Source organism: Oryzias melastigma, linkage group LG23 (genome assembly GCF_002922805.2).
Source record: "Oryzias melastigma strain HK-1 linkage group LG23, ASM292280v2, whole genome shotgun sequence".
Taxonomy (NCBI): domain Eukaryota; kingdom Metazoa; phylum Chordata; class Actinopteri; order Beloniformes; family Adrianichthyidae; genus Oryzias; species Oryzias melastigma.
Window position 1 is genome coordinate 10,205,876 of NC_050534.1, and position 15,828 is coordinate 10,221,703.

The following is a 15,828-nucleotide window of genomic DNA, read 5'->3' on the forward strand; positions in this document are numbered from 1 at the left end:
CTCCGAGCAGCAGAGGGGGGAATCTCTCAGGATACACGGATGTGAGTTAGGAGTGCCGAGGAAGAGGAGCCCGAGTGTGTACCGCCCCAGGGGGAGCTCACGCAGACTGCACACACTCTCCGGCGGGCACTCGTTTCCCTGACAACTAGAATGGGCTGCAATTTGTGCACCTTGCAGAAACGAGAGGAACACTACAAACTGCTCTATGAGATTGCACAGGTGAGTGGAACTTTACAGAAGATGTTGATGATGCTGGAAAGTCTTAAGAACAAGAAGGATGCATTGATGGTACCAATGATTTGTGAAAGTTAAAGAAATATGTGGGATAGAAAAGTGAGGAGGCTGGTTTTAGTGGAAGAACCTGCAGGAATGAGCGTGTCGCCATCAAAGTCTCCACACTAGCAGGGGGATGTGGGAACAAATTCTGCTCTTTATCCTCGCTTGGCTCCAGGGGAATTCATCACATCTTCCCAGGCTGTGACTGACGAGAAGCAACACAGTTCAAAAGCATACAAGCGGTTGCTATTTAAAAAAGACCCTCATTTTGAGAAAAAATGCTTTTTTTTCAATCTTTTTAAGAAAGTCGTAAAAAATCTTTAAGAAAACACATTTTTTTTCACCTCATTAGTAGTTTTTTGGGGTAATTTAACAAAAAAAATCAAATTTTACAAAAGTTTTAACTCATTTCTACGTTTTTGTTGTATTTTTGTAGTTTAGAAGTTGTAGTAAATTGCTTCAACTCAACCATTTTGAACTATTGGAATTTAGAACAGCCACATGGTTTGATAACTGAATGGGGTTTAAGGGAAACATGTGCTACCGAGGTCTCCGACACAAACCAGGCTGGGTTTCATTCATCATTTAGCGCCTTACTCTGTTACACACATGTGGAAAGCGATACGGTGATGCTGAGCGCTGTCGCCGAGGAGCTTTTTTAATGCGTTTGCTGTTGGTGTTTTCTATTGATGATACAGGAGATTTACTATTTTAGATTTAAAATCTTGTTTTTTTAGACATTGAAGATTTTGTAGTCGTCTTAACTTAATATTTGCTCTACATCTTTCTAAGCTTTTCCAAAAATCAGCTCAGTCGGGAATTTTTTGCCTCATTATAAACTAGCATAAGGAAGTTATTATTAAAATGAGTCAAAATCTTTTTGCTCCACACATTTGACACTAGAAAAACTTGATTTAAGACCTCAAAAAACTCAAATTACTCTGTAATTTTAGGCTAAATTTCAAATATGTTATTTTAAAGTTTAACAAAGGTTGACATGTTGGACTGGGATTCATTGTCATTATTTTTAGAAAACAAAAATTTAGATTTATGTTTTAAGAACGAGTACTTATTTTAGAATTTGTGAGTATTGAAGATGGGCCAACTTTAGGATAATTTTTTGTCTTTTTTTTAAATTTTGCTCTAAAATGAGTCATTTCCACTTATTACACTAGTTTTTTTGTTACTGTAATCAAACTAAACAACAGTAAGGTACATAAAAAGTAATTAATACAAACCCTTTGTTTAAAATTAGCATAAAATACGAGTGGTATGACATTTGAAGTAATAGTTAGCCTTTTTAGCTAAATTTTCCTTTTTGAATATTTTGAATCCCTTGCTTCTCATTTTAAAATCATATAAGATATCTTGTTTAAAATAATGTATTACAATAAGGCGGACTCAAAAGCCTTATTTTTATTAAAAACATTTGACAACCTGGAGCACCTTATATATGGATCAATTCTGGTTGTGTTTACTTATGGATGGGAGATTTTGAGAGGAACACTGTGCTCTGTAGTAATATTTGGCTGGATGTTATTGTGTATATGCTAACATAAATAACATGTAGCTGTATCAGGCTGTTTTTTTAAGGTGTTTCCAATAAAGTTGGCATAATCACAGTAACGCTTGTTTCAGGTTGGAAGTTACAGATATTGTGAATACACTAAAGCCGTTATGCTCGTCTCCCGACTAACGCTTCTAGCTTTGCAAAAGAATAGCATGTAGCAAACAAGGTTGGGAGTTACAGGTAATGTGAATATGCTAATGTGGCTAACGCTTCTTTCATGGCTGACCTGTAGGCTAAGTGTGTAGCAAACAAGGTTGGGAGTTACAAGTAATGCAAACATGCTAATGTGGCTAACGCTTCTAATGTGTTGCAAACAAGGTTGGGAATTACAAGTATTTTGAATATCCTAAAGCGGCTAATACTTTGAATGCAGGTAACGCTTATAATGTCGCTAACATGTATCATGTTGAAAACAAAATTTGGGAGTTACAACTATAGCGAATATGCTAACTGCTAATGCTCCTAGCGCGGCTAACCTATAAGTGTGTTGCAAACGAGGTTGGACATTACAGGTATTGTAAATATGCTAACGTGACTAACATGGCTAAGGAGTAGCATGACGTAAACAATATTAGGAGTTACAGATATTATGAATAAGCAATCGTGGCTAACGCTTCTAGCATGGCTAACGTGTAGCATGCTCCAAACAAGTTCTAGAATTACTGTAAACTTAGCACAGTCTGACATAGGGACTTACCTCTGACTCTTAATGTATAGTTTGGTTAGGAGAAAATAGTGTTTTTTTTAGTTAAAAAAAAGACCATTCAGTGGTGGGATTCTAGTAAAATCCGGAGCATCCTAAAGTGTGGAAAATACAGTCGTGTTTTCTCTTGTTGTGGTGCAATTATTTGAAGAAACTACAAACTTTGTTAAAATCTCTGTTGTTCAACAACAAATTTACACATTTGCTTTTATGTTTCCCCAATCATCTAATGAATTATTTGGATTAAATAAAAAATATCTGTTGTGTTTGAACTGAAAACGTGATTTAGGTCAATTTTGATAGAAGACTCATGCAATTACAATGGATGGAGACTCAAGTTTGACCATCAGGTCATCCCACACTCTGTTAGACGCTGATTTTACGACCCTTATTCACAGTCCTCAGATCTTAACATCGATTCCCTCTCACACTTAACGCCCCCGTGCATTAATGACACGCTCACGCTAAATTTGTCATGTCAATTAGAGGAAACTCTAGGAGGTTATAGCTCCCTCACTGTGTAATTTACTTGCAAACACACACAAAAAAAGCATAATCGTCTTATGTAACCCGTGGAGAAACATAATGTTGTTAAGCTTTCTCTAAGATTATATGAAAGGGGATGGGAGTTCACTTTAATGGCTGCCAACCCGTCCTTATAAAGTCCAAATGAGTGTTTCTGCTGATGGACTTGGATGTTTTGAGGATGTGATGCAACAATGGTAAAGATGCATGAGAGCAGGTAAAAGCTTGTGTTGTGGGCTGACTGTTGGACGTATTTTAGACGTAAGTGGCTCTGATTACTGTTAGTTTGGTTAAAATCATGAGGTGGAGAGTCATGCAACCTGAGACACACACGACTCCTTTATCCCTCCATTGTGGCTCTTTGGCTTTAATGAAAAATGCAAAAATTTGAAGAAATATTAGGTTTAAATTTTGACTTAATTTGGTTTGTTTTTTTTAATTTACAGACTGGATTACTATTAGAATAATTTTTAAAACACTTTTTTTTTGTAAAACTTCTGCTTGATAACAGAGTTGAGCCAAGTTTTTAAAATACAGAAATGCATTTTAATGTGTATATATATATATATATATATATATTTAAGTTGGTTAGGTGTTATTAAGTTTTAAATTAATGTTGTTATATTTATATTAAATAGTAAAAATAGAAAAAAAGATAACTGTACATCAAAGTTGAAATACAAAATGCCATGTTTTACTTGATTTTTATTCATTTTTAAATTTTGCTGCAGCAGGAGGATCTTATTTAACACAGGGTGAGTTTTATTTTGAAAGGAATCTGTGCTAGTGTCTCATATATTAATGTATTAATCTAGTTTAAAAAATACATACATCAAAAAGATAAATATACTTTTGAAAAGACAATAAAAATAGAATGATATAAAATAAAAAAGAGACGAATAATTATTTGAATTTAAAAGAATTTTCTTAAAACTAATGAATTATTGGCCACAAAAATGTAAATAAAGGTCATTAATAAAAAACAAACAAACTGTAAAATGGGATTTTCTTGTTGGGTTTTGGTCATTAAATACTGGTCCTAATGGTTCTTTTAGTATGAAAGGTTGCATTTATGTAGTTTAATTGACGTTTTAAATTTTCCAGATTTTGTTTTTCAAAATAAAGCAGACTTTCTCTTCCATAAAACCCCATTGACGTCCCTCCATTTCCCATTCAGACTTACTGTCTACTAGATACCATTTTTATAAACTGATGTGAATTATGCCTCGCAACCCAACTATATATATATAAACATGATAGTTATCACCCTAACTCTACTTCCACTCTGGTTTTGGATCCCAGACTCTCTGCAAGCTTCAAGCATTTATTTTTTTTGTCAATTCGAATCAGTTCTTTCTGATTGGGACATCAATTTATTTTCTAAAATCGTATCCAAGTGTGCAAACTCCAAACTTAATGTATAAACACAGGTTGTAGTTTTAATGGTCAAATCCTTTGAAGCATATGATGATGTCAAAGGTCGTATGTCCACAAACTGATCATCAAAACATAAAAAAGAGCCAAATTTGAGACACAAAACAGCCTTTTTTTGTTGGAGATGCAACCCCAATGCGTTTTCTTATCATCCCTTTTGCAAATAAGCATCAAACCGCCTCTAAAACACAAGACAATTTTATTATAGCTGGAAATAATTCAGGTGTCGAGGGGTTAACACTTTGTACTTGTTCTGCAACATGTCCATATCCGTGCACACCTGCTAACCTGATAGAGGACCGTTCGGCGGCGTATCGGCACAACCTTCCGTTCTCATTAAAAAGGGAGTGTAGGAAGACAAAAAGACCAGGAGCACGCCAGCCAGGAAAGTGTGTCAGTGTGACTTTGTCCCGAAACACGAGGGCTTTCTGCTAATCCACGGAGACTCCTGGGTAATCCCTCCGTCTCGTTTTCCTTTTGTCGTCCCACAGCCACTTCATGTTCTTCCTTTTTCATCCATATTCTATAACCTCTGCTGTCCATCTGCCTCCCTCCTCTCATTTTACTTTGGCACACAAAGCATATTTTTGACAATGCGTTTCCTTTCTTTTTCCATCCTATAAGGGAACTCCAGGCTCAATAAATATAGAAAAGAAGTCAAATATATTCCGAGGGATGGTTTTTAGATTTACTGGGATGTTCGGGTGCTATGTGTCTCTTTGGGTCGTTTAGACCAATAAGAGTTCTCGTATCGAAAGAAAAATGATGGTTGTCTTTCAGTTCACGGCTCCGAAGTATAAAAACCGTAATAGTAAGAAAATGTATTTTCTTAGGAGGTATGATCACATATTTCTGTCATTTTTGATGTAGTACAAGCACGTTTCAGGAAATGTTTTTACTCACCTTTAGGTTGTATGTGCGGAAACTGGGTTTTAGGGTTGTGAGATGATTGTCAGATGCATCCTGTTTACATCAGAGAACAGGTTTTAGCTCTTTTAAGTCACGTTGTGTGTAACTTCTCTTGCAACTTAAGTTATGTTCACACCACCCTTGAAAACACGCAACCATTTTCAATGAAAAATCTACGTAAGTATGCCTAAACAAGCTTTCAAACTCTTGTATCCATTCCCTATCACATAATTAGGACAGTTTTTGGGCTTTACGTAGAAAAGAAAGTTAAATCAGTGGAACTTTGACCAATCAGGGACTTGGATTTGGCAGTGTTTTATAGACGGAAGTGTCAATCGTTTGAGCATTGATCATGAAGGAGAAATCAACAATCACAGTTTGTATTAGGATAAAATTACACAACACCAAGTCTTTCATTTATACTTTGCTTTTTCACTATGACTTGCAATAAAAAAAAACAATTTTCTCTCATTCTGTGTCCCATTGTTAAAGTGTACCAATAAAGACAAACACAAACTTCTTAGCTTCATAAGTGGAACAACTTGTATAACTGGTGGTTGACTTAACACTTTTTTGCTTTGCTGTATTGTCTGTTTTCTTAGAACAGTTTTGTTTTCAATAGCAGTGAGCGGTTGCTACCACGGAAACCCCTCGCTTTGACCGTGAGTTTGTGAGTTAAAGATTACCTTGCAGCTGTGTGAACTCAGTGACTTCAGGGGGTTTTAAAAGGCAAAGACACAGATTATTTCTCCTGAAGCTACGTTCACACCATTCATGTGATGTGGGTATAACTTTTGTTATATCCCAGGTATGTTTACATTAAAAGTGGGGTCATCTGGACCCCACATGAGAGTGCGCTGAACTTATTTTTTCAAATATTTTTTTATCTTCTCTGGTGTCCGTGGCAGAGATAAAATCTTGTGTACCTTTTCATACTTATGTCATGGAAGGGATCACACATTAATGTAAGGGTGGGGTCATCTGGACCCCATAAGAGACCACAAGGGTTAAGAATGCACCATTCTTGAATGGATATGGTCTTCACACTGGACTTTCGCTACTCAATACTAGCCCATGTATTCAGTTGGTCATGATTAATTTTCAAAGACGATGTACTTTTATGCTTTAAAAAAGGAACTACCCATACATCACTATCAAATCTGAGTCCCTGATTGGTCAAACTTCCACAAGTGCATTCACTGGCTGCATGTTTTGTACGTAAACAGACTTAAAAACTTGAGAGTTTTAAATGCAGAAGCATAAACATGCGTAGATTTTCACTGGAAGTGGTCGGTTGAACGAGCGTTTCCGATCGTAGCATCAAGGTACGTTCAAGGTACTTTCACACCGACTGTGACGACTCGTGTTCAAGAGGCCCTTTTAATGAAAAGTCTATGCAAATACGCATAGATTACAATTTTGGGCATCTGCGTTCGGGCCACTCATGATCGCAAAGTTTTAACGTCCAGTTTTAACGTCCAGTCGCAGGCTAAGCATACAAATTGGGCATTCATTGATCGTACTGTGAAAGTTTGACAGGTTAAACTTTTTCACACTCAGTCGCGATGTTATGATCAATCACAGACTAGTGACGTGTGGTAGTATCCTTTTTAAAACATGGAATTACGGGTTACCGTGGTAAACCTGATCATGAAAGAGACATTAGCATAATATGACACCAAGACAGTTATTTATAGGAACAGGGCTGGGATAACTGAATGCCTGGAGCAAGATTTGCACCGCTTTGACTTTTCACACCGAGCCTCTACCGACTGAAGGAGGCGGTCGAGTGCTAATTAACAGTAAAAACACAAAAGAAGAACAATCTCCTCCCTACCACTACCAGCATACAGTATCTGGTACTGGTACGGCGTGTTCATGAAATTGCGTACAGCGGGTTCTTGAATGTATTCACACGCGACCGGTGTGAACGCACCTTCACATCTATGCAAAATACTCAGCTTCATGAACGCGTATCCAGCTGTTTCTTTTCCCAGATCAGATAAACAGTGATTAACAGGAGTTAATCTTCTTCTCTTGTTCATTTACTGTTTACTAGCATGTGTCCACCTCCTACAACTGAAAGAGGTTTGGTGTGAACGGCAAACGCGGTGCAAATCTCGCAAATTTTGCTCAAGGCTTTTGTTTTTCACAGCTCTATTCCTGAAAATGTACGTCTTGGTGTTATGCCACAAATCCCAATGTAATTATTAATTTATCCTCCATGGTTATGTTTACAACAGTCAAAGTTGAGCGTTTTTACGAATTAGCAGTCAAGAAGTTCAACTGGTTGACCTTCCAGCGCAAGATCAATGAATTTCCTATTAATGCATAAAGCCGCCGACTGGACTTAAAAAACTTACGTAGCAACACGTGAACACGAGTTCTGGACTTGGAAGCAAAAAATTCGGGTTTACATGCACCCACATAGACTTTTTTATTGAAAATGGCTGGTTTGAGGTATCGTCTTTTTTTTTGCTGTTGAAGTCTTTTCTTGATGACACACATAGATTATAGCCATTTTATTTTGGAGTTGTGGAAATGCAACTTTCTCCAATTAACAGAACATAAGTCTTGGAGCAGCAGCTGACGGTTCAGAGACGATTTGACTTGTTAGCCTGCGGGTCCGCGCTGATGTCCGGTCATCACGACGTCGACTATCTCTGTTCATGCAGCTGCGCCGCTTCAACCGGTCTGCTCCATCGCAGCTGCCCGGAGGCCGCGTTCAAATTTATGACTCTCTCTGGACCGCTTTGTGTGTCTGTGTGTCGCTACACAACCTCCATTCAGGTTGCTGCAGATGTAGTTCTGTGTGTTTTGCTTGTGGCTGGGTTAAATTGTCCTGTTGGCCTCTGGCGTGCAATTTTCAATTTTGTGTCTTGGGGATTTATTTTCTTCCGTTTTACCAAAACATACTCTTCAATTAACAACCATTGTTTTTAGCTCACTTCCAATGTATTAGACATTTTCATTGACATGTTTGTGCTCACAACATATTTGTGTTTTCTAAACAGATTGGGATCTTTTCGCTTGTTGCAAATTTCCATATGTTGTCTTCTGCTGATGTGTTTCTGCCAGATCGGTCTATCGTACGGTTATATTGTTCTACCTTCCACTCTCTGGTTGTGGATGGCTCTGACGGTTCGTGTTTGAGCCCTTCCTTCAAACACAGATGCTGCGCCTCATGTTCAGCCTGTTAGGCCCCACAGAGGAGGCCAGACAGACAGTCCTTCACCCCACCGGCACCTGTGGTGTCCAGCAGGTTCCCCCGCAGAGCCACAGGAGCCCGCGGTCGGACCTGCACAGCCGTCACCTCCATATGTCCAAACTGGGCCTAAACCATGACTCTATTTGTACAGATCACCATTTCTCCACTATTCTTATATCGTAGGTCCCCTCCACGTCGTGCTCAACATGTTGTGTATATGTCTTCTAATTGGGGGGCGGAGCTAGAGCATTTTATATGGGGGGAAAGGGGGCAGAAGACGGCTCTTATTCTTTTAGCAATGCTTAAAGAATTTATATCAATATTTGTCAATAACAATACTAATATTGACTCAAAAATACAGGAGCAAAGCCCTCCTCCCTCCTGTAGCTCCACCCCTTCTTCTAACTGGCCTTCGTGGCGCAAACTCAAGATCTGAATGGTTAGTATAAATCTGCCTGTGCTGCTTTCAGTTCACAACAGCTTGTAGAACCATACACAAGCTAGCTAAAATATGATTGGATGAAAAAAATCCACTGTATATACAAAACTATTAACAGATAAAGGAAGCGGTTTTCCCAGCTGGGATTTAGCGCTATTCAAACAATATTGAATGAAGTGACCTTTACAATTTTTTTTTTTTTTTGTACTTAACACCCCAACAAGCTCTCTGCCGTCTGTCCGTGTGGGTCAGTGAGTTTGACCTTTTCACCTGTAAACCCTGCCCCCCATTTCACATCTGTCAAACTCTTAAGGAGCTGTTGTCTGATCATCTTCTGATTTATTTTAAAAGCATTCCCAGTGGTCTTTTAATTAGGATTATGGCAGCTGTGGTGTGGAGGTAGAGAGGTCGACCTCTGATTGCAGGTTAGGTTCCCAGTCTTGCCTAACCATTTACATTTTTTTAATGTATGCTCATAATTCACAACAACTTAAATAAAAAATATTCAGAAAATGTAATTTAAGCTTAATTTTCTTTACATGTGTGCATAATCAGCAGAAAAATGGCATAAAGCATTAAAAAGAAAAAAAATGTCATCAGATTTTAGACATTTTGCATTAAAAAAATAATGGAATTAGCTGCTGCCACTTAAAATTTTGCAGTTTTCTGTAAGTTTTTAATGAATTGTTAGCACCTCTCAGAAATGTTCACTTAGCAATATGGGAATTCATTCTGCTGATGAATCCAAATCATCTGGCCTCTTCCATCATTGTTGCGGTTGCACGTTGGAGCACAGCACGGCGGCCGTACCACGTGATTCAGAGGTGCATATGGCCTCGTCGCTCACGCGGCGGGTAGAACATCTTCTGGTAGCGGGCCAAAAAATGACATGTCAAGCCAAAGCTGGAGATAACATGTGAGTGTTGTGGGATAAACAAGAGACGTGGCATGAGGCATTTCTGTTGCTAAGCAGTAAAGGATAAATGATTGATGAGGGAAACCCTTCTTTCTTTGATCCTTTTTTTGTCTTGTAGAATATAGACAAACATACATTTTGTGTTGGTGCAAAAGGGGTAACACAGGTTCAGTGCAGATGGGGGGTGGGCAAGGGCACCAACAATCGCTAGTTTTGCTCCACTGGCCAACAATCTCCCCCTGCTTTGGCTCTGATAAGACCGGGATGAAAGCCCATTCTCTGGACGGAGTGACAGTTCTTTCCTTGAAGCCCTCCCCCCACCTCCACCACCTTAAGGCTGCACACGCGTGTCCGACACTTTGAACATGCACTTACAAAGAAACCATAGAGGCTCCATTTAGTCATTAATTGTACTATTTTTTTCTGCACTTATGAGAATGTTAAAAAAAAATGTCCTTCAGTGTGAGAACAAGAGAATGAATCAGCGAATGTCCATCATTTGGACTAGAGGTGATAGAGCAGAGAACAATGGATAAAAGGGAAAAACTATAAGAGGGTTAAGGGGGTTAAGCTATGTTTACGCCGCCATCCACCGTCAAGCGTCCACTTCTACTGAAAATCTATGTAAACACATGTTTTGTGCTTCCACGTTCAAAACTCTCATTTCCACATGTCACTGTTTTTGGGCTCTATATACACAACACACGATTAATCGACAAATGTTAGACACTCTAGGGACTATGTTGGATCCCACTTCTGCCACCAATGTAGCCGACCATTCCAGACTTCTGCGATGGATGGTATGGAGGTGCTTGACTAAAGAAAATTAAGCTCGGAGATGGACGTCGGTATGCATGAGGTTCCATTTTTATATTATATTCTTTTTACTCTCTTGAGCTACATTCACACCCCCCTTAACAACGCACGTTCAAGTGACCATTTCCAACAATGAAAAGTCTATTTAAATGCAGGTTTCTGCTTCTACGTTCAAAACTCTTGCATTCAAGTCACAACGTAAACTTCTACGACCATTGTTGGACACCACGTACATAACACACAATATATAGGCAAATGTTTGAAATTCTGGGTACTATATTATTTACTTTTAGCATGAAAACTCTGCTGTAACAGATGTAGCTGACTTTCCAGGTTTCAGGGTTAGGCGATGTGGGGGTGCTTGACTCAAAGACAGACGTCAGTATGCATACATATCCACACTTATACTATCTCTTTCTTAACTTTCTTGAGCACACCATCCTTAGTAATGCGCATAAGCACTTCCAACAATGAAAAGTCTATAGATTTCCCAACCGTTTTTGGGTTCTATGTACAAAATACCCGGTTATTGGACAAACGGTGGATACTCTGGGCACTGTCAGTTACCTTTTGCATGGATCCCACCGCTGCCACCAATGTAGTGGACTTTGTAGTCAACTTTGCGGGGTTCAATGTTGGGCGGAGTGGAGGTGCCAGACTAAAAAACGGAGCTTGTTAGCATGCATGAGATTCCACGTTCTACGGTTACACTGCCCTCACCACTGTACGTTCAAGTGACCACTTACAACAATGAAAAATTGACGTAAATGCACTTATATGCAGGTTTTGAGCTTCCACGTTTAAAACTCTTGTGTTCATGTGTCACTTTACAAGTTTCTCCTTCCATTTTCAGGCTGCATGTAGAAAATGCGCAGTTAATGGAAAAACGTTGGATACTCTGGACACTATGTCTGTTAGCTTTTGTATGGATCCCACTGCTGCCACCAATGTAGTCAACTTTCCAGAGTTTCACATTGGACGGTTTGGAGGTTCCTGACTAATGAACAGAGCTCAGAGATGGACATCATTATCCATGAGGTTCTTAATCTACGTTCACACCGCCCTCAGCAAATGTCCCTTCAAAGCACCAATTACAAGACTATGTAAACACATGTACAAGTATGTTTCGGGCTTCTAGGTTAAAAACTGTTGCATTTGCTCATCACTACTCAAATTTCTACAACTGTTTTTTGGCTCTGAACATGCATCTTTTTTCCTGGTGTAAACGTAGCCACACATTTACTCCATCTCACAACCCCTGCCTGTCTCTATGGCTCATTAATGTACTTTGTCATAACCAGTCCATGGAATTGTCACTGATCTGTGGTTGTAAAAAGGTCAAAGTTAGCACCTGAAAGCACAAAAGGCTGTGATTCAAGCCTAAATTGATCTATTTTTGGTTAACCTTTTGGCTGAATAACCCTAAAATGCATCTGATGGGCTCATGCAGCGGTTCTTGTCAGGTTTAACATGAATCACTGTGCAGCAGTTATGTGATGGAAGCTTTTGCCGCCTCAAAATTGTGCCTAGCTGCACAAGAATATGCTAAAATCCCTTTGATGCTCTGTGCTTTCTAAGGGGCTTTTTTTCTCTATGATGCATAAAACCTCCTTCTCTTATCTACTATGATTTGTATCTTCACTAAGAATTGCTCAGTATGCAGTACATATTTTCATGACTTTGTTGGAAGCACATTTAAGAATGCAAATGGAGCATCATAAGCCTTTGTGAAGTCGGGACCGACGGGCCGCGTCCTGAGACCAGTCTGCCTGAAGGGCGATTAGGTTACGGCAGAGAGGCGGTGTTGCATTTCCACTTAACCAACCTGGGCTAAAAAGTCATTAGGCCCACTCAGAGCTTGGCACCGAGTCCAGTTACAGATAGAATAACGCTTAACCATCTGCACAGTGTGGGGGGTTTTTGGTATGGGGGGGGGGGTGCAATTGGCAACAAAAAAAGCATACGCTTTTTTTTAGACAACGATTGAGGCTCTGCAGTTTCTGTTTTCAGTTTTGGAAGATTTAGAGTAACATTGCTAAATCATTTACGTTCTAAAAATAAGACGATATGTAAAATCCTTTATTTAGGATTACAAATGTTTTATGTACTTTTAAATGTGTTGTATTTTACATATTTTGTGTATTTTTACTCATATCCTGAAGAGCACTTTGTGACTGCTGTCTGGGAAAAGTGCTATATAAATAAACTTTACTTACTTACTTACAAATGTTTTAAGGCTGTAAAACCCCTTTACTACACATTGACATTTTTTAGGGATACATGAATAATTTGAGATTTTTCCTCTTGTTTAATTTTCTAAGAGTTTCAGTCGTCATCAGAAAAACAAGTTCAATATTTAAAAAAACCCAAAGAGCTGATTGTGATCAAATATTTATGTAAAATTGAACATACTCTGTACAGGAGACACTGCAAGGAGGAAAGTGATGTCATTGGGCTATAGCCAATCAGGATGTATAACACAGTGCGTTGTAAAAAAATAAAAAATAAATAAAAAAAATGCAAAGTTGTGATAAAATAAAATCCACTACTGGAAAGTGACAGGTGAACTGTAATTAGAGCAAGTACATTTTTAACAAAACAAAAAAAAAAAAAAATGTACGAAATCATCAACTTACGTAGTTTTAGCTAACATAGAGAAAATAACGTTATTAATTAACATCAATCTACTTTTAAATCGTATTGCTTGTTTCTTTAGCAAAAAATTACTTGGAACTTAAATCATTGTATGCCTATTTTTTTTTTATTCTTAACACCCTATTATTTTAATCTTTTAACAACAGAGATATCTCCAGTGACACCTAAATAAGATACGCTCTTGAACGCACCGTTTGACCATTTATGTGAATTAGCTAGCTTTGGAATCTCCTTGAGTTACAGTAATTGCATAAACATCTAACGATTTTCAACATTGGACCGAAAGCTCTGGTGTTAATGGATTAAAGTAAAATTTTGAAGCCCGATGAAAAAAGATTTTAAAAAAAACAATACATTTAATACATTTTACTATTTGTCTGGCCCCTTTTAAAGCAGGAGTACCCAAAGTGCTGAACATAAAACCAAACATAAATAAAATAATTGAACAATAAAATAAAACAATTTTGTGTGAAAATTTGAGATGTTAAGAGAGAATTAACACAGCCAGAGCAACTGTGATCATTAAAAACTCCAACTGAGAATGTTAATGGCACATGAGGAAGAGCAGGAAACAGTTTTTAAGAACTGGAATACAAACCAAAAAGAATTTAATGAGTGACATTTTTCTAGAGTTTTTGAAGAAAATCCATTTTACTCAGAAACAGAATTTCATTAGTGATTTATTGAGTTAAATTCCCAGAAAATTCCTCACCAGGATTTCTGGAATGTCAGCCTACAAATGGGATTCCAAGACTTGTTTTATCCCCATTCTTTTTCAAATATCACTCTTGTTTTATATCTGGCTGATTGGAGTCCTCGGTAGTCAGACGACTGGAACATTTTCAGCGGTGGGTAAACTCCACTGAACCAGATCTTTTCTTCTGAGTGAGACAAACGGCGGACCAAATCGGTTGTGTCCTCTTGAGTGCATTAATTCTTCGTCACTCATCCTCATTACAACATGCTTCACCGCTTTGTTACTTGGAAACTCGCACAAATTAGGCGAGTGACCCATTTTGAGAATCGATGTGTGAACGACAGAGTGTTCAGTCAGTCAGCCGCAAAGCCACTAATCATTATCAGAGGGGCAATGTAAGACGTTGAAAGGTTTGATTAACCATTCACACTCTGCTAATGCTGCTCCTGAAATAAAGAATATGGAGTCAAATCTGCATGACAAGTCATAATTAGCACACTTAGCTAAACTAGCTAGCGATGTTATTAACACAAAGTATCAACGTTTTGGAGTCAGAACCTTTTTTTCTTTGCTCCAATTAGGTATAGCGTAAAGCAACATACTTTACATCATAAATAATGCGTTAGATAATAAAGTTTTAATAAATAAAGTTAAATAAAGTATAAGCTAACTTCCTTTAGCGCTTTACAATAAAAAAAGTTCCAAAGAGAGGATTTTCACTTCAACAAAAACGATTAAAAAAAGAGTATTATGAAAACCTTTACATGAATCTTTAATTTTCTGCTCCTCTGGAACATATTTTTACTTTCAAAGCTTCAACAATTTTTGCTAATTATGCCATTCGAAATTGATTTTTTCCCAAACCAAATCTGTGTGAGAAGCTGGAATTTTTTGAAAATTCAGTCTTAGCAATTTCTCTTTGAGTGTCACATTATTGTTTTACAAACCCCCCCTGCAGGTTCATACTTCATACATAGAGTAAAATACAATGCATCTCCTAATCTTGAGCTAACTTTATTAGCCGCTAGCGCTTCCAACTACAAATTTCAATGCTAATTTCCTGCTATTCAGTCTCAACCTTTGATTTCTGCTCATCTGCTCTGATATTTGCATGTGGTCTCAGTCTCTTGTCGCTGTCAAACACCAGTTTTCGTGTAGAGAATCTGCAGCATTGTTGTTGGCAGAGTGAATCCAGGGTTCATCCGTGACCGATTGGTAACAGTTTATAAATGTGTTTACCAATGCTACCTCTTAATAACAATTACAATTGTATCAAGGTTATTTTATGACGTTTTCCCAACATAAATGCTAATTAGGGAAATTGTTTTAGCTATAAAGCCACATTCCAAGCTAATTAATAGATTAGTGGAATTATAGTTTTAATGGTTTTGTTGAAGGAGAGGGGAATTTCAAATTAATTAAGCCACACTTAGACCTCTTTTTTCTTGTTAAATAAATGCCTGGAAATTAAACCTCCTGGCTTTGGGGTGCGTTGTACACATCTGCAATAGCAGGAATTTTGGTATATTAGGCTAGTAAAGTTCTGGACGTTGATGTGCTTGGACTGATACACAACATGTGTGTGGCACGTTCAACAATGCACTGAAAGCAGGTTCTTGAATGTTTTTAGCATACGGTGGTGCAAATCTCGCAAATCTTGCTCCTGGCTTTTTCTTTCAC

At 38.0% G+C, this 15,828-nt stretch overlaps 2 protein-coding genes across 3 annotated transcripts in view; one reads left to right on the top strand and one right to left on the bottom strand.

Moving 5' to 3' along the window:
• Nucleotides 1-91: 91 nt before the first annotated feature.
• The window catches only part of pdzrn4 (PDZ domain containing ring finger 4), a 51,267-nt gene continuing 35,530 nt past the window's right edge, over nt 92-15,828 (top strand). The window contains exon 1 of the mRNA XM_024286885.2: nt 92-219. Coding sequence (XP_024142653.1) covers nt 151-219 — 69 coding nt within the window. The 5' untranslated portion in view covers nt 92-150. The remainder of the gene's footprint in view (nt 220-15,828) is intronic.
• The window catches only part of gxylt1b (glucoside xylosyltransferase 1b), a 109,138-nt gene continuing 93,520 nt past the window's right edge, over nt 211-15,828 (bottom strand). The window contains exons 8-9 of one of the 2 annotated variants that reach the window (XR_002920782.2): nt 5,412-5,471; nt 211-481 (exon numbers count right to left, since the gene is read on the bottom strand). The gene's annotated coding sequence lies outside the window, so the exon portion shown is untranslated. The remainder of the gene's footprint in view (nt 482-5,411; nt 5,472-15,828) is intronic. The other variant, XM_024286914.2, reaches the window with a different exon arrangement.